The sequence below is a fragment of the Trachurus trachurus genome (assembly GCF_905171665.1).
Source record: "Trachurus trachurus genome assembly, chromosome: 13".
Classification (NCBI taxonomy): domain Eukaryota; kingdom Metazoa; phylum Chordata; class Actinopteri; order Carangiformes; family Carangidae; genus Trachurus; species Trachurus trachurus.
The window spans coordinates 32,228,720-32,248,215 of NC_139892.1; the positions used below are offsets into that span (position 1 = coordinate 32,228,720).

General features: G+C 42.4%; 3 protein-coding genes across 5 annotated transcripts in view; 1 reads left to right on the plus strand and 2 right to left on the minus strand.

Moving 5' to 3' along the window:
• Positions 1 to 7,193, minus strand: part of stx1a (syntaxin 1A (brain)) — a 66,785-nt gene extending 59,592 nt beyond the window's left edge. For all 3 annotated transcript variants that reach the window (XM_083984755.1, XM_083984756.1, XM_083984757.1), the window contains exon 1: positions 6,780 to 7,193. In XM_083984755.1, the coding sequence (XP_083840881.1) occupies positions 6,780 to 6,809 (30 nt within the window). In that variant the 5' untranslated portion in view covers positions 6,810 to 7,193. The remainder of the gene's footprint in view (positions 1 to 6,779) is intronic.
• Positions 7,194 to 7,590: 397 nt separating this feature from the next.
• On the minus strand, positions 7,591 to 15,275 carry bud23 (BUD23 rRNA methyltransferase and ribosome maturation factor). Its single transcript, XM_083984295.1, has 12 exons — positions 15,047 to 15,275; positions 14,835 to 14,872; positions 11,914 to 12,009; positions 10,414 to 10,496; positions 10,196 to 10,292; positions 9,997 to 10,093; positions 9,825 to 9,875; positions 9,648 to 9,733; positions 9,342 to 9,387; positions 9,183 to 9,244; positions 8,432 to 8,521; positions 7,591 to 8,251 (listed from the first exon to the last, which is right to left on the minus strand). Exons 1-12 carry the CDS (start codon positions 15,092 to 15,094, stop codon positions 8,197 to 8,199), a joined length of 849 nt encoding a protein of 282 aa, XP_083840421.1. The 5' UTR covers positions 15,095 to 15,275; the 3' UTR covers positions 7,591 to 8,196.
• A 510-nt stretch (positions 15,276 to 15,785) lies between these two features.
• dnajc30b (DnaJ (Hsp40) homolog, subfamily C, member 30b) lies at positions 15,786 to 18,593 on the plus strand. Its single transcript, XM_083985387.1, has one exon. The coding sequence runs from the start codon at positions 15,804 to 15,806 to the stop codon at positions 17,010 to 17,012; it is 1,209 nt and encodes a 402-aa protein (XP_083841513.1). The 5' UTR covers positions 15,786 to 15,803; the 3' UTR covers positions 17,013 to 18,593.
• Positions 18,594 to 19,496: the final 903 nt, after the last annotated feature.

A 19,496-nucleotide genomic window follows, 5' to 3' on the forward strand; every position in this document is an offset into this window, starting at 1 on the left:
CCACCCATTGATGATAATCAATTTCAGGCAAGAATCCAAATGTCTGCAGCCGAGATAACTCACACAGGGGCTGAGATGAGATGACTGACCTTTTAGACTAAATAGTAGATGCTTACTTCCAATTTGGCTTATTAGCAAATAATTGGCAGATGATTTGATTGTAGATTACATGGTGTTGTGGATGTTCATACACAAACTTGTCAGCCCTGGGCATGTGTGCAGGCAGCAGCGGCTGGTCAGCCAGTGTTCGGCAGTGCAGGAGTGGGTGAGAAAATGTCATAAAGCTCCAATTGAACTTTAATGACAGATCACAGGCAGAGAAAAGAGATGTGCTGTCACCGCTTTTGCCTCTCTCCATCCCAAGCCCTTTCCCCCTTATTCCCCTGTGGAATATATACGCAGCGCCTCACTCTGTAACCCGCTGACCATGAAGGATCGTGACAGCACCAATGCACCGCTAACACAATTATGTTGTAGATAGGGTTGAATGTAACACGGGGTGAGAGGCATGTGAAGAAATGGCAGGATGTGTAGAAAACGGATCATGGCAGTGGAAACGAAAGACAGGGAGAGAAAGGCCAACAGAAATATCAAAAGGGGGAAAGAGGCAGAGAGACATAGTATTTAATGTACATATATTTAAAGCAGAAGTAAGCGGAATATTTGTGTTAATATAAGTCTTAAATAGTTATATCTTCCGACAGCAATCACTTACATAGAGTGTTTGGTCCGAAACACGGGTCTGTCAGTCACTCTGCTCTGCTGTAAGCCGGGGAGAAAACTTCTTGTATACTTCCTTGTATCCTACAAGCTTTATCCAATGAGGAGAGAGAACGGCATGAAGGGCTGTGTGTGCAGCCAAGGGATGCGCGTGAATGTGGTGACGTAGGGACGAGGACCAATAGATCCATGACGAGGGCGGGGGCTGCTAACTAACGAAGTTAGCCAAAATGACCGGATTGCTTATTCCTGCTTTAAGGACTGAAACGAAATCAATCTCTGATAAGTAAATCAGTTATTTTGTCTGAGTAGTGAGCATAAATTTAGTTTTCCACAATTAAAGATAAAGAAAGGCAGAAAAACCTCCCAACTGCGAGAATGACCCTGAGAAATGTTTCACGTTTTGCTTGAAAAATGTCAGGGTTGACAGGGAAACTAGAACCAGACAGAAGCAGAAACAGCATGGAAATGCTGAAACAAAAAAAAACTTCATTGAACTCACAGAAGAACTCAGGAAAAGGCAGGAGAACAGGGCATGGGGCATGGACAACAGGACATACGCAGAAAAAAGTCAGGGACACGGGGTAACAACACAGACGACCCGATGAGTGAAAACACGGAGGTTAAATACACGAGGAGAAATAAGGCACAGGCGGGGAAATCAACACAGGTGAGACACATGAGGTAATCACATGAGGGCGAGCACAGGAAGACAGGACAGAAACTTCAAAATAAAACAGGAACTAAGAAAAAACCATGACAGAAAAATGCCTTAAAAATGTCGATATTGTCAATCAACTGTCTTAGTTCTGCAGAAGTTGACAGAGCAAAAATCATTTTCCACAGAAAAGAGCTGTTAACAGCTTCAAAAATCTACGCAGATGGCAATTAGGACTTATCTTGTTTTCCTGCTGAGTGGAGCATGAGTTCATAAAACGCTTGTATATTATATCATAAATCATTTTTACAGGGTAAATTGTGCCAAATTGTTTATTTTGGTGTTTTCTTTGGAAAACTTGTAAGTTGAAAGTGCTGTTTAAAGACAAAGACAGATTGAGCTACTTGGGGCCCTGTGAGGTCACTGACAGTTAATTTTGTTGTGAATAATGTAGGGAGATGTTCATTTCCAACAAGAAACTGTGATAAAGATGTGGCGTCTGCGCTGCTACACAACCACACTGCTGCCTTTGATTATGAGATGATGTGATGTGAAAGATGAGGTCAGCACATTACAAATTCAATTTTAGCAGCGGTAACAAAGATGACCCGAAGCAAATTCTCGCGCAACAGATGGGGAAGGTTTGATTACAGAAATGTGTTTACTTATTATAAGGATGTCTATTAGCTTCAGGGCTGCTGCTCTTTATGAACAAACAACAAGATTTTACTACACAGACGAAAACCATGAAACCAATCAGTAGTACAGAAATCATAAAAAATGACAGAAGTGACAACGCTTTGCTTATTTCATGCTGGATAAGGATTTTATACAGCTCAATGGACTCTCCATTCACACATTTCAAAAATAAGTATTAGCGGCCAACAGATACTGGATATCATTGCAACTGTCACCTCATTTGCAGAGACAGACAAGTCCCTGGTGAAATGCCAGATTGGTCACACTCATTTCAAGGCTCATTAATGCAATTATGCAGCTTATATGTGTTGATTAATAATGTGTTTGCAAGTGAGTACATGCATGCATGCACTTTTCTCATGGTTAAGTGACAATACAGGACTGTGTGACGGTGCATTTTACTGCTGCTTCATCAGCCCACCACTGAGTTTGAGGAGAAAAGCTCATCTGTGGGTCAGATTCAGAAGGAGCAGCTGCAGATCTAAGTGAAGCTTTGAACGAGGAAAAATAAAACCTCTGACTCTGTAGGATGAGTGTTGAGTTCAATAGCGAGCAAAGTGGCTCTTTACTCTCACTGTTCTTTGTGTCACGGAGGAAGTGTCAATAGCTAAGATCAGGTTCAAGGACAGATGAGAAAGAGGTAAAGACCTCAAATAAAGGGGAGATGGATGTGAGCAGACAAAAAAGAGGAGGGATAATGAAAAGAAAAGGGGAAACAAGAGGGTCAATGACACACACAGCCTCTGACTCAGTGCTCTATATCCACCCGATTAGTTAATGTGTCACTCCAACGCCAAGCAGTGACAGTCCCACCACACACACATAAACCTGCCTGAACCAATACTAACACCGTCTAACAAGGCTGCACAGAGAAGAGGGAGAAAAACATATGGGAGGACAGGAAGCCATCTGATAAATCACTGATAGGGAAAGAGCAAAGAGCAATAATGGAGGGACTCACCATTACAGAGAGGATGAAAGAAAAGAGAGGGTTGTTATTTAAGAGATGGAGATGGGGAAAAAAAGAGACAGATATAGTCAATCAAAGGACGAGACGGCGGGGCAAAAAAGACGGAGCTGATAAAACGTCAGGAAAAAATGAGATGTGAAGGCGAAATGGCCTGCTACAGGTGCAGCTTTCATAATGCCCATCTAAATAAATAACTCACTGCTGCGAAATGACAAACAATCGCATCTGATTGATAACTGTCCCGGTGGTGTGTGAAATCTGTAATAACCTAATCAGTATGTTCCCCCTTAGTGTTTAAGAGAGCTTGAAGAAAGCTGACGAATGCATCATATCTGCACCATCTGTCACTAAATAACTGCTGGGCCAACTGGGAGCGATGGGACGAGGTGAGGCGGAGAGGAGACGCCGCCTTATGACCATGTCAGTTATTGAGACTGGCAGCTTTAGGCGGCGGGTTAATGAGAATCAGATGGGCAGATACTGAGCCCTCACACACCTGTAGGTTTCACACTCACACAATGTGAGAGCAAAAACAAAATCACACAGACGCGCAAGGGGTGAGTAAAGTTGCAGCAGAAGTCTAGAAACATATGAAAGGACGCTGCTCCTACAAACTCTGTAAAGCTCAGTCCTCTTCTTGCTGCTCCTAGGTCTGGTTTTTTAATGTCTTCGTCACATGATGTTTGCAATTATCTTTAAAGTAAAGGGTCCCTATTAGAAGAAATGGAATACAATATTCAATCATAATTATGTTTTAATTAGTAGATAATCAGCGGAAACTAGGAAATGTGTTTTCATAGCTTACCCCTCGTAGCTTAGAGTTAGCTCTTGATACCGAGCGGCTTCCTATCACAGCAGACACGAATGGACATGTCTTTTGTGCTTTTGTTGCCTAAAGGTCACCGTAGTTTCTCCTACTTGCTTTGACAGGGAGACACCACTAAATCCCACTCACTGGTCCTTCAATTGAGAGATAAAGTATTCCTGCATGAAATACTAAAAACTAGTGAAAGCTCCAAAAATAACAGTTATGGATCAGGTATTGGTGAGGTGTCACTATCTACAATAACTCAATATCTTTATGAAATTCACTTGCAGACATCCATTGAGTCGCAGCAGGCTGCAGCCTCAGGTTGGAGCAATCCTCTGAGCTCGGGCTGTTCACCATAAAAATGAGAGTTGGGAGAGAAAAATCATGTTAGAAAATCTTGACACTGGATTTTGTTTGGATATATCATATCCACGTAAAGTTTGACTTGCTGTGCCTTAACATAATTAGGCGTTTCCCAAGGGACCCTACCAGGGGCTGTTTCCCTGGCAACATAGGGCACTTAAATCCCCACCGTTATAACGAGACGACCCCTTGAGAGACTCAAATTTCATTCAAAACTCTTAAGACGTATATATACAGTCATAGTAAATGAAACACCAAACCAGCAGCATGCGCGGCCTGTTTCTTGCCACAAATTTATTCAAAACCCACTTGTGCAAAATGTTTTAATTTTATGCCAATTCTTCCAGAAGAACCGCCAGCTTTTCCAGTTTGAAAACCAAAAAGACCATCGTTAGTCCGGCAATGGTACGTGGAAGCAATAAGACATGGGTTTGTGCAGTCAGCTGCACGGTTGGAAGTGATGTCTCAGTAAAAAACAGAACTATCAGTCATTTATACACAAGATTTAACATGTTTTGGCACAAGTAAATTTGCCGATGGCTGTGCAAGGAGCAAAGTAAAAACTATTGCCTAACTACACCAGGCTTTGGTTGTTGTATGCTGCAACCAAACAACTGAGACCAGCGTTAATGTCAAACTCAGTGCTGCTGGTAGAAACCCACTGAGATTTCATCACCAAATCTGTGCAGTGACATTTGCGTGAGCACAAGTTTAACATTTCTCCAAATTGAAGCTGCATCTCACAGAGCTGAAACAATTAGTAAATTAATTGATTATTTATCCCACTATGGCAAAATTAAGCATCTCAACTCTGAGCATTCAATGTGAGTAAATATCTTAATATCAGACAAAGGCGTTAGACAAAGACACAATCTCCTACACAACAGATAAAAATAACTCAGCTAATCAGTATTGAAAACAATAATTAGTTGCAGCCCTTTTCTATTGCATTATAGTTCAGAGCTGTTGAACAACTGCACATGTAATGCCTCCTACAGAGTTATGAAGTGTGGTCCAGACTCACCGAGATCCCTTCATGAGATTCAAGAAGCTGTAATAACTCCAAGCTTTAAACGGGAAACAATATTAATCTGGTGCTGATGGGAAATAACTGCCTGTGACTTGCAATTTACTTTGATTTTATTTGGTCTGTATTGCTTGAAATGGATCTGACTGGAGCCGCTCCAGCTGCCTTTTCTCAGACATGAAAGATGTGATCAAAAATAATGCAAGATAATAGAATCAGCACTGGCAGCTGATATAACATTTCTGTTGACCCCGAAAGGTTTTGGTTGAATATTGGTTGAGCTTTCTCACTGAAGCTGGTGAGGAAGATTTAGGCTATTTCTGTCTCTCTTGACAACTGCATCTTGCTTGCACTGCGAGGACGCAGCATGGCAGACTAGAGACACGCCTCTGCTGAACACACACACACTCACACACACTCACACACACACACACATATATAATTGGCAGGGCTGGGTTGTTTCCCTGGAGGCCAATTCATAGCTCGATCTTCACTGAAAACTGAGGAGCTGTAAATTGTTTCCCCTCTCTGTCCTCTGCTTAACTGCCAATTACCCAGATCTGACAATGACCACTTTACCTATCTCTCTCACACACATAGGCTACACACACACACAACAGCCAATATCAAGCTCAATCCACCAGCATTCCTATGGAGGATAACACTCAATGACTCCTCTGTATCTGACCAAACACTGTCATTAGTCAGCCATGCATCTTTCAACAGCATCAATTATAAATAGTTTTAAAAAACTATCTGGTGTGTGTTTGTGTGTGTCTGTAACCAGCTCAAAATGTAAGAAGTAAAGATTTAATTATCATGATTAGAGAATGTGGGATGGGTACTCTGAATCATTTATGTAAGACAGAGCTCCCTTTGCTCTCACGGAGCCCTGATAAAATGTAAAACAATTGTTATGTAGCCTACTAACCACTGTGCTGGGTGTGGGTGGTTTAAGGGTTGGATTTTTGGAGGGGATAAAACCGCCTGTGACGCGCAGAGGGTGGACATTTAACAGGTGGAATGGGCGAACAGGGACCAATTTCCCACTGCAATCACACTACTACAGTTCAGGCCTGATCGATCTCACACACATACACACAATTTGCTATTTAATAGCAAACTGTTAATAGAATAATTATTAAAATGCTCAAATTAAACAATAAATGTAAACTGAATGACGTTATAAATAATCCCATTAAGAGCAAAGTCTCCATCCTATAACTCCCTCTTGAGCTCCAGAGACTTCCTGTACAGTAGGCTAATTGAGACGGGGAGGGAAATGACTTTTACTTTGATGAAACATGTAAAAATCATTTGTCCAATCTACGTTTTACCCTCAGTCATAAACACACAGTAAAGCTCAGTATCGATGTGCGCCGGTCGCCGGTGTTACACCACTACATCTCAGCCTCCATCAGAGCCGAGAGTCACAACTGTTGCTCCATCAGCGCGCCCGGCTCCGAGCTCCCTCCTCACCACAGAGCAGGTGGCTGAGAGAGCCGCTGCAAACGACCAAACTGTTACTCACATGTTTAAGTTCTTGCATGCGGTCCTTCATGGTTCCCTGTTGCTCCGCGGAATAAACTCTTGTTCTCTCAGTTGGCGCTGTCTTGTGGGTGTTGGGTGTTTGGTGATGGAGCGGCGGGGCGGACACCACCGGCAGGATGACGCGAGAGCGACCGAGGGAGAAGGCGCGTCTGGCCGCGGTGATTTTCCTCTCCTTCGGTTTGGGTGCGGGGATGATGGGACCACTTTACAGAGCCTGGTGACGCGCATGAAAGGTAAGGCGAGGCCTTCCGCCGTTAACCCATTACACACCCGCAACTTCCTACTCAATCCGCACTAATTGGCCTTTTTTCCCCCTAAAAACCTTAGTCTCCTCTCTAAGTTTCTGTCAGCTCCGTTAACGTCTGTCTGACTGACTGCAGAGTGGAGTTACAGAGATATCACCCCGGGAGAGGTCTGTGGGTCGAGTGCTGAAATTGTGTTGGATTTGGTTATTGATTGAGCAGGTTCAGAGATAACGCCCAGGTGGATTGTGTTGTGCCAAAGCGCACAGCGACCTCTGTCGGACACATATGGTGCTGACTGGTATGGAGGAAGCAGGAGACCTAAATTATCCAGAAAAATTGTGCAGAATCAAGGAATTTAGACTTTAAATCGTACCTTATGCATCTTTCTTACATGTGTTTTCAATAGTCCTGAATATGAGGGTACAGGCGAGTTTCTAACAGCCAGAACAAATTAAATGACCTTATTAGCTTTCTGTTTGTATTAGAAGGTGGTCATGTGCTACTCTCCTGATAAGAATGATCCACATTAAAAAGGCAACATAGAAGTATAGTAGTACACAGTTAGTCTGTGTTATTTTATTTTACAGTTCTACTTACTCTATTTCTCCTTTTTATAATATTCATTACCTTAATGAACTGCCAAATTGTTCAGGAACATCACACACAATTACACACAAGTATTGGATATGTACTGTATGTGTCATTTTGCACATTTGCTGTACAGAGAAGATTTTGCAGTTTTACAAATGCATAGAAGTTGTTCAATTCTGTACAAAAAACTATGCAGTGAATTCAATACAAATCTTTTGTTGAGAAAACATTTTAGATAAAACATTAAGAGGCTGATGGGAAATGGAGAATTATGTTTCATAATTAATAAAAACTTAATGTCAACAGTGGGTAGTGCACATCCGCACGTGTACTTGATAATGTTCCAGCCGACATGGACATGGGGAGTGGAGAGTCTTTACCGCCATGAGAGGACTCAACCAAATATAAAAATGATTGACTGTAAGAGCATTTCACTCTCTCTCACATCCACTTGAATTAAGAGTGTAGAGAAATTCTCTGTTCTGCAGCTCCGGAGGTGGCCGTCCGTGTGCGAAGCGGCGCAGGCGAGAGCTAATGAAGGCACAGCTGCATGAGTCAGAGCTAGAAATGAGGTTTTCTCTGACGTCCAGTGTATTTTGTGTCGGCTCTAACCTCCCTGCAGGCCATCAAACACAAGGCACAGGGGGAGAGAGAGGGTGAGAGGGGAGCTGTCAGCGAGCGTTACAAAACACAACTAATCAGAAATGATTCAATTGAAGCTTGCATTATTTAGAACATGAATATTTCATTGCAGCAATATAAATAAATCCATTTGTTTGTCGTGTACTGTACATACCTCCCTTGTCTTCTCCTCCTCTCCTTCTTCTCCATGATCCAATCTCGTCCCTTCTTCGCAGATTTGCCTTTCATGTTTTTGAACCGGCATCTTCACAAAGACACAGTGGGGGTGATTAGCTTCATGGCAAAACTTTGTGTCTGAAAAGTTTCACTCACCCAGGCTCTTGGTGTAAGAGAAACCGGAACATCATTATGTGAAAGGGAGGAAAACCTGCCCGACAGTGTCTCCAGTCAGGCAGGACAACGACCCTTTGAGATTTCTCTTAGTCTTTTGGCTTCATCGAGCCAGGTATGACTGAACCGGCACCTATTATTGCCAAGACCAGCTTACTCTGATAACAGCAAGTAATAAACTAGAAGATTTTTTTTTAAATTTTAGATTATCTGAATCCAAGTACATTAAAGCTGCATCTAATAACAACAGTCAGTAAAAATTAAAATAGTGAAAATACTGTGCACACTTTCCCGAAACCCAGTGTTTCAAAATACTATCATAAAAGGAACAAGGTACAAATTAAATAAGAAAAGCAGCATATTATTGCACGTGAGAAGACAGAATTAGCAAATATAAAAACAGTAATACCATTGTTTAATCTTTAAAATAAAGCCCTCTAAGTTTAGTTCTAAGTTTATTCAATGTATCCTACTACTATTCAAAGATCTTTAGATTCACTTTGTTGGATACACAATCAATAAATATGAAACCTTCTTTTAGGGTAGTTGTTGACCTAGTGTGTCTCTGTCTTTACCTTTGTCCTGAATACTGGACCTGGTTTGAAACAGACTGGTTTGAAGTTTCTGTTCCCAATCCCTGAAAAGAACAAAACCAGAGCAGATATCATAATGTAGCTACAACAAAACAAAACATAATATTATCTACTGATGTGTTTGACTCCTTTGTGTCTTACTTTGGGAAGGACTCCTGTTACTCCAGCAAACAGACACAAGAAGAACCTGGAAATAAACAAAGTGTGTGCAAAAGCGAGAGAGAGCGAGAGAGAAAAGCAAACCAGGCAAATCATTTTAATGTGCAACAATTTATCACAGGTCTAATTTGACCAAGAGCGAGTCAATATGAAAGTGGCCCTGTTCTAATTAGTGTTGTGTTGTGAATACACTGGTACTAATTTCACAGGCTATTAAGGAGGAATCAATTGCGGGTGGCTGCAGCTCGACATGTCAAAATAAAAGCCCTGCTGCTCATAGGTACTTACTTTTTAGCCTTGCTGCTGTTCGGGTAGTCCACCACCAGGCCTCCACTGAAACCCGCCCTCATGGCCTGTGATGTGATCAGCTCCAGCTTTAGAGTTGGAAGAAGAAGACAACTGAAGGGAAGCACAAGACTCTGGAGAAAACTTCAGGTTTTACATCTACTGACTGAGTGTTTTTACCTGCTCTGAGTTCTCTGGATAGAGCTGAAAAACTGCACGAGCACCTCTAGACTGAAAGACAAAAGAAAAGCAAGGAAAAGTAAGTAAAGGTGTTCATGGTAAAATGTGATAAATGGGTGGATGATATTTTTCTCTTCAAAAAAAGGCAACAACAAGAGTGATAGGAACTTACCAGAGAAGAGTAGAGAGTGCTAAAGAAGGTATAAAGTCTCTTTGGAGGACTATGTGACCTCTTATCAGCATTGCAAAGCCACTGCAGGGCAGAAATACTGACAGGGAGTAAATCAATAAATACAAAGAAAGTGAGTCAGACATTAGTCCATGGAATTTTTTTTTCATATATTAATTCACAAGCATGCTTTGTTATCCACCTGATGCAACCATCAAAGGTGCCGGGACGGAAAGGCATCCCCTGGCCCATGTCCCCTAGTAAAAGGTCTCCTTCTGCTTCTCTGTCCAATGCAACATCTGTCACAGGAAGACAAACATGAGAAATAAGATAGAAATCTCTGCTTCAATTGATATTACATTCAGCTGTTTTTTGTGCTTTTTTTTTTTGGTTGAACGTAAGAGTGTCAGTCAGACTCACCCAGCATTGCCTTGCTGATGTCAACTCCCACCCAGTAGTGCCCCTCCTCCGTCAGGTAGTCTCCACTGAGACCAGAGCCACACCTGAGAGACAGACGACATCACACACACACAAGGTCACAGCGTAACTCTGGATATTATGTGAAAACAAAGAATAAAAACCTGGTGACATTCAGACAAAATGACTCTCGACCATCAAACTATCATCACCTCAAACAGAGCTTTTTCACAGTCACCTTTAGACTAAATGGCTTGCAGGGTTCCTACAGCTTAAGCCAAGTTACATTTAAGACTTTTAAAGATGTTTTTAATGCCACTTGAAATCAAATTTAAGACCGGCTTCACAATAAACACAAATGCAACCCCTCCCCCCCCCCCCCCCAAAAAAAAAAAAAAAAATGTCACCACATCTATTAGGCTACTTAGGGTTAGGGAAAATTTTACACACTTTCCTATGTGGTCCAAGGTAAAGTGAAATGTTTTTTTTTTAATTTATTTTTTTATTGTGTTATTATGTGTTCTGATGTTGTGACATGTCTATGGTGGTGAAACCAAAGATTAAAGTTTTCGTATTTGTATTCGTATTTGTGTGCACCAGCAGTGTGCGAGAGAGCGTCGCGACCGCCGTTTTTAAATGATGATTTCATTTAAGTGTGACAAGTCTGCAAGAAAGTACGAAATTTTTTCATACTACTACTTTTTCACTGCACTTTATTTAATGGAGAGGGAACAATACCTGATGTTCTCAGCTGTAATTGGTCGGCTAAATATAATCAAAAGGCTGAAAACCACAGGACATTTCTCCTTTCATATCTAATGGGTCTTATGAGAATAAAAAGTCTCAGTCTACTTTATATAATTGTGGGTCATAACTACTAGCTAGAGGAGTCCAAAGTGCTGCATAGTTTTTTGTCAATAATGTGAACATTTTCCATGTTGAGTCGAGCTGTAACTGTGCAGTGGAAAGGGGTGCAAAGTAATGGTAACTGGTAATGGAAACCCTGCTTTACATTGTTTTAACATATAAAAGAAAAGAAAACATTATTCTGAAGGTGTGAGGGCTTTTATTTTGCTGTGCATCACAATCAATTACATGTAGTGGAAACCCTGATGTTGTTGCCTTGTGAGTGAACTGCAAACACGGGAGCAGTTGGGGTGAAAGTGTGCTACGTCACACTTAATTTGAACATAACTGTTTCCATCCCTTTCAAATCTACCAAAACCTGGCTCTCGCGAGCATATTTTAGTTCGAATCAGGGGATTTTAGTTCGAATTATGGCGTTTCCATCATAACATGTGTGTCTGCCCCTGACTCTTTGAAAAATTGATTTAAGACATTTTAATGCCAATTAAGGCCTTGTTTTTAGATTAATGAATTCAATGCCTTTTAAGACTTTTTAAGGATCCGTAAGAACCCTGGGCTTGATAAGATTATATTTACTCTTGAGATCCGTATTATGTTCAGGTTAATCAGATTAATAGCACAGTCAGTGTCACTCACCCCACGTCCAGCAGGAAGCATGGCTGTCCCTCTGGCAGGTTCAAAAGCTCGACAGCTCTCTCTGACATCTGGGTCTGGATCTCAATCATACGAGAGCTGCAAGGCAAAACATTAAAGTAACAGTAAAGTAAAAACACTCTCACATGAAAGTTAACCTTTACACGTGGCAAACTGCAGTCAGATTTGGATTAGGTAATCTGTCTTTAACTTTCACTCTACAGATAGTCTGCAGCTTGTTATTGATAGGCTAGTGCAAAATACTGAAGCATACATCATACTGTAATACACATGTATCATTTTGTTCACCCCATTTCTATCAATGGATCACACTGCTCTATGTGTAAGAAAAAGAAAATGTTCAATAGCACCACAGATTCCAATATTATTCACTGTGTTGTGTCTTTTTAATCTCATTTACACTTCACTTTGATATTTTGTACTTGACTCATGTGAAGCACGTTCTTATTTGTACAGATAAGTGCTGTCCAAGAGATCTCAATTATACCTGAGGTGATCTGTTATTTGGCCAAACTTCTTCAGATATAATAATCAGGGATGCAAACGGGTCAGGACCAAAAAAGAGAGGAATTGTCGTGGGGGGGGGGGGGGCTCACCATTAACAATATCACAGAAAAGTCTATTTCCAGTAGTTCAACCCCAACCAAGTATTGAGTGCATATAGATGGACAGTTTTCAGAAGGCCAACATTTCTATATTAAAAATGCTTTAAAAAAATAAAAACCATTGCAATATTTCAATTTTGGAGATACTGATTTTTAGGTCTTCACTGAATGTTAGTCATAATTATTACTATTAAAATAAACTGAATAAATAAAGACATGGGATTTAACATCCCATTCAGTGTGTAATGGACATAGGCCTGGCCTATAAAATGTGTTAGTTTCACTTTAATTGAACACATTCTACATCGCGGAGGCGACGTCTCTCCTTCACCTCTGAAACGGGGCAGAGCTCCGTGGGAGACACCTGCCTGACACAGCAACGGACATGCACGGGGGGGAAAACGGCGGTGCCGTCGCACCGAATGCACGCGGATACGCGCCGCTTTGGGTAACGAGCGCGCACGTCGCGTCTACATTGGAGGTGAATAGGAAGGCTCTGGGACTGATTGACTGTGGACCACCACCAGTCTGATCAGGTCCATCACAGCACAGCAGCTGCAGCTCTGCCCCGCTGTCACATGACGCATATCAGCGCAATCTGTTTACATTAAACCGACATCAGGAGAATAATGAGAATTATGATTAAAAAATATATATATTTGTTTCGAATTTTGGCCCCTGGATCATGATTTTTTTGGGCGCATTCTTGGTAAAAAAAAAAATCCTCTAAAAAAAAGACAGTTGGGATGCATAATGTGTCTCATAACAGTATACTGTGCGTCACGTTATCGCAGCTCGCCTCATGGACCAGAAGCGACGGCGTTTGGCCTCAGACGTCTCGGACTTCCAGAGCAGCTACAGCAGCGTTGTGACCTCAACCATGGTTGATGAGAGCAGAAATGTTGTTGTAGGCCTGTGCATATTCTCATTTGTCCAGGTCATAGTATTTCAAAGGAGGTTAAATCGAAAGCAACTGGACTTATACTGAGTCTCCACACCAGATAGTTGGACCAGTCTCAGCCTGGTCAGATGCTACATGAACTGATGAAGCCTCTTGGATGAGAGGTGAAACGTCTTTTAGACTTTTTTTTTCAAAGGAGGTTAAATCGAAAGCAACTGGACTTAGTTATAATAAGTAAATAACTAAGTCCAGTTGCTTTCGATTTAACCTCCTTTGAAAAAGAAAAAAAAAAAATTGTTGTAGTGAAATTTTTTTTTGAAACGAGTGAAAACGAGCGCTAATTCGCGTATCTCGCGTATCTCGCGTTTGGTTGCGCGTAAAAGCTCGCGCGAAAAAAAAGCGTTCCTCGTGTTTGAGTGGGTCTTCCCACCAAACACGATGAAAAGGACGAAGACGCGAGGGTCCCGTCGCCATAAAAGAATCGGGTGTATTGCGTCGCAAAAAAAAAAGTCGCGTCTACCGCGTCTCGCGCCTAATCGCGTCTTTGCGTCACGGCCTTTTACACCGCGGACGTAACGAATAAACGGTGACGGTGTGAACGAACAACATAGAACAGGACCAGACGTGGCGTTGTTTCCTCTTTTCACCGACAGCTCTACTCTCCCTTACTTACACTAACTACTGTTATTGTTGAGGCCAGAGGATTGTGGGATTTGTAGTTTTGGACCAATCGCAGGTTGTGCTCTTTCTTTTTTGTGATTTTCCTGGTTCACACATGTTTTTTTTTTTTAGGGGCAAATGCGAGCGAAATGCTCGCCCATGGTGGGCATACGAAAATTTAAGAGCTGTCTTATTTAAGTCTTGAACACAATAATTCAACAAATTTAAGACATTTTAAGGCCTAAAAGTGTGTAATGGACATAGGCCTATATAATGTGCTATAACCAGAGACAACCATGAATGAGTTCGCCTCAGTTTCACGTGATTGTCACTGTCAGCCTGTTAGAAAAACATTTTACTGACCCCAGCTGAGACCCCCCCCCCCTCCCAAAAACAAAAACTCTTCGGATCTGAACGATTCACACAAGTCACCTAATTGGTCATGAAAAAAGCGAGTTTCGCTTTTCGGCGCGCTGTTTGCATCCCTGAATAATAATGGGAACACCAGCAAATGGGAATCAACATCTACCCGCACTTCTGCAGTCACAACCTCACTGGAGGAGGATTTACTACAGAACTAACACACCAGGCTGCATTAGTTTTGGCCAAGTACACGTTAATACTGAGTTTCCCTCCACCCGTGACATGACTGTGAACATGTGTGCTGCTGTTGTGTATCTACTCCACAACATCTCAGAGGCTGATGTGCTTCAACACACTGTAGCATCCAGACTCACTTCTGAGAGTACTTCTTAGCCTCCTCTTCATTGTAGAACTGCAGGGATGAGAGCACAAGATTAAAACCCCATTATACTGCTGCTGCTGCTGCTGCTGCTGCTAACTTTACACAATCACACTTTGCTCTTATACGGAAGTTAAATGTGTTTAAATGTCCAGACAGCATAGTTAGCATAGCAGCTACAGAAACACAATAAACCGAGGGACTCACCACGTCCGGAGGAGCCGTGTGCTCCGGCCGGCGGCAGCTGGACGCCATTGACCTCCCGGTGCTGGTGTCGGTGTCTGAAGACTGAGGATCAATTAATTTGTAATATCTGGTTATAAACCAGCTAAACGTTGTGGTGGAAGCAGGTCCACATGTGATGCTTCTTCTTCTTCGTCGGACTTAACACGAGAAACCCGATGTACAATACAATATACCGCCACCTGCTGGCTGCGTCAAACGACACAGCAAAAGATGTCATAACAAAAAAAAGAAAAGAAAAGAAAAAAGTAAAGTATAATATAATATAACAGAGAACAAAAACAGAAATAAAATATAATTATATTAATATACAAAATGTATGTTTACACTTTTCCACAAGTGTAGTTTACTTTAGTGTAGTTAATTTCTGAATTATTTAAAGGTGAAATAAGGTGAAAAGTTTTAAATGTATTGAGACCAGTCACAAATATAATATTAGGTTTGGGTCATCAGATTAAAAAAAACAACTTGTATTTTATGTGCGTTTAAATAATCAATGGGAAAGCATAGATTAGTCCAAAATGAATGAATAGAGTCGATTTCTATTATTAAGTCTATTAAATCTGTTCCAGTTGGGCCGTAACCTTTCCCCTGCCAAATGATTGGTCGGTGATAAAGTACTTCCTGTAAACAGTGGCTCTGATTGGCTCCTGGCCGTGTGACGTTGCCGGAAGCCGCCGCTGTGTTCCGGCCGGTCCCCCGGCCCCTTCTCCTGGGTAAAATGGCAGAGGTCGGTCAGCGGCTGGGCGGCGGAGTTTACCGGCTGTCCGCCCTCAGGACCGGCCAGGGCCGCCCGGTGGTCGCCGGAGAGAGTCCCGGGGGTCTGCTGGTGACCCGCTCCGTCGGTGACAGCCGCGGGAAGGAGCAGCCAGCCCGGGACGGACGTGAACTTCAGCCAGTGTCAGACAACAACACAACACAACACAAACCGGAGAAAGTTTCCAGAGGGAGGAAAAGCAAACGTCAACAGGTGAATGGACGTTTCTTCTGTGCCGCGTCTTTGCAGCTGGACAATTCATCCCGTTTCACCGGGTTAGCTCAACCTCAGAGAGCTGCCCTGTACCTGGCTGCAAGGCTGCAGCCTCTCCTGCAGGACAGGCTGCCGCCGCGCAGGATGACATGCTGGACCAGAGGAGCTGTCTCCATGCACCCTGACGCCTTCACGTCCCCTCAGCAGCTCCGAGCTCTCTGCACCGTCCTCTTCATGCTGGCAGATCAGGGATCAGAGAGGCCGGCGGGATGTGGACAGAGGCTGAGACGTCTGAAACTGCAACCTGACCCGTGTGCATCAGACCATAGACTGTATAAAGGTGCAGACTCTAGTAGGAGCTACAGCTGGAGGAGCGAGGGGAGCTCACAGGACACGTCTCTGCTGTACAGGAGCAGGACGGCCTACTACGACATCCTCAAGGTGACCCCCGCTGCCACACAGTCCCAGATCAAGACGGCCTACTACAAGCAGTCCTTCATCTACCACCCTGACAAGAACCCGGGGAGCAAGGAGGCCACCCAGCGCTTCTCTGAGATCAGCGAGGCTTACACCGTGCTGGGCAACATCAGCCTGAGGAGGAAGTACGACCGGGGCATCCTGAGCCAGTCAGACGTCCGAGGTGCGGGGAGACCGTCCCCCAAAGACACCTCGAGCAGATCCACGGGCTCTTCCCAGCATCAACAGCAGCAGCAGCAGCAGAGGGCCAGGCGCTTCTCACAAACCGGCGGCAAGACCATGTTTGATTTTGACGCCTTTTATCGGGCTCACTATGGGGAGCAGCTGCAGAGGGAGAAGGAGATGAGAGCCAGGAAGGAGCGCATGCAGGAGCAGCGGAAGGAGCAGCTCGGCAGGTGGAGGCAGGGGAAGATGATGGAGATGACTGTGGCGATGCTGCTGACCATGGCAGGCCTGCTATTTGTGAACCTCAGCAGGCCTTGAAATAGAAGAAGCAGCTGACAGATGTGTGTCCCAGTGGGGTCACATGTTACGACTCTCAGGGGGGAGGAGGTGGAGTGAGAGGGGTGCTGCTACCCCCAGACTGTTTTGCATGTGTTGCACAGTTTTTGACAGTTGAACAGGGTTATTTTAGTGCGTTGAAGGAAGGCTGGCTTTCTAAGGCAGTATTTAGACGCCTATTCATTATAGCCTATGTATCCACCCAAATGTGTAATATTGCAGAAGGGGAGTCACAATTGTTCAGCTCTGTCGAAAAACAACAGTTATATTCTCAGATGAGCAATGGATCAAATTATACGTACTGTCATCCAGGGGTGGGCGACGTAATGAATGTACTTGTTGATGTACCGCAGCTAGTTCAACGTGGGATCTGGTACGACCATGTCATGAACACTGAGTACAACATGAGTACACACATTGTCACTGTAACTGTTTAAAGCGCCAGAGTGAATGAAGACGAAGGTGGACAAGTAATACACACAGAAAGTGTTGAGCTTTCTTGTTGCTTTGAGCTCTGTGTTTTGAAGGAGTCGAAGTGAACTCGGCTGTGATTTGCCCCTTTTTTTGTGTGGAAATTTAAAATGGCTCCAAAAGAAACTACTGATGTTGTTTTGATTCTTGCTGCAGTAACTAGAATGATCAAACACACATTTATGCATATTTAAAGAAGGTTTCAAAATATTGTGATATGCTATGTAGCGTATTGTGATATAACTCCTTGTATTACAATATAGACTGTATATGGTACAACTGACAGTCACAATGTCTCGTATTCACACTGGCTACGAACTGATCTCCTCTGCTGTCATTGTCAGTGACGTTGGACAAAACCTCATGCTAAAATGCACAAGTGTTTATTCACACCTAATGCGAGGAGGCTTCAGCAACCTGTGTTTGACAAGTCTAATGTACAGTTTATCCTCCAGTTACAGCCTTTTTTAACAGCTCAGTATGGAAACAGTCCAAAGAAACAGAATTGATCACAGACTGCTGAAGCCTCATGTAACTGTCAGATAAACGTTTCAGGATGAGGCCCGTGGATTTTGCCCTGCGTGACTTACATAACGTAGGTTATGAAAGCTTACCTATAAATGAGTGATGGATTAAAAACCATACCACATAGGTTTAGTTGAGGAATCTCACAGTCACCCAGTGTCGGGGTGGTAAGATATTCTAATTCACATTTCATGGTTTTATAACATTTTATTTATTATAAGATTATAAATTATAAAATGTTGCTGGAAAAAAAACAAGAATCTGATGTGCACATGCAGGTTTAGTCTTTGTGCTGTCAGCATTTATTCTACCGGTTCTGAAGCTGCAGTGTAACTTACTTTCTATACTAAGTGACAAGTCTGAAGCCAAACTATGTTTGGCAGCATAATTAGATTTTTCTGTTCATCCTGCACAAATATATAAAAAAAATTCAACTTGACATGCTGAACGACGCACAATATCTCCACCTTTCCTTGTACTCTGCAGTAAGTGTAGAATTTGAAAGATAATTTGCCATCAGTAGATTAATACACTTGTTTGAGGGTGTAAATACATGTATGTAACATACATGAAGGATGTCACATCACGTCTGATGTATCATTAGAATTTGTTTATTTTATGTACATGAAGTGTATTTGAGAAAATATAATAAAATCATATGACTTTCCCTTGTTTTAATTTGTATTTACCAATGACCATAATTGTAATATTTTCCTTCTTCTGCAGCTTTATAAGACCTGACCTCTAGGGGGCGTCTGTGCACATCAAAATACAGTCTATGATCAAATGATCTCTGGGTAACAGCTGGAGGCCCGAGGGCTGCATGAGTTTTAACTCAGTGTGGGGTGATACTGATGTACAGTAAGTCCTGGGAGTCTCACACTGTCTGACACACATCTGCTTATTTCGTACAGTTTCCCTGAAAATGAAACAAATTAGAAATGTGAAATCCTATCAATTTTATCAATCTTTAAACTTACTGAAGGCATCAGTACAAGTCAAACTTTGACCTGTGAACCTGATTTAGTAGCTACCTCAGCTGTACAACGGTCAAATGTGTTTATTAGTGCATCATTTTAGAACAAAGACTGACTGTGTTTTATTTAACACAATCTGAAACAAGAGACTGACCACAACTCTTATTTTTACGATTGCTAAAGCTGCACTGAGGTCAAATTTACCCCCACAGAGCATTGAATATGTTTGTAGCACTAAAGCTCTTGACTTGTCTGAGCCTTTAATCTCCCCCGTGTCAGTCTGAACCTGCAGACCTGACATTTATGAGTGAATAAGTGCAGAAAACTTGCAATAGTCTGTTCACATTTTATTCACAGAAATATAAAGTAGTATGTCAAGTACATCACTTTGTACAAAATTGCACAGACTCTTCAAAACTCAGTCAGACAACAGAAAATTCAGCCTTAAGAAGTGTTACGAAAATAAAAGGGAGACGTGAGCAAATCTGTGATA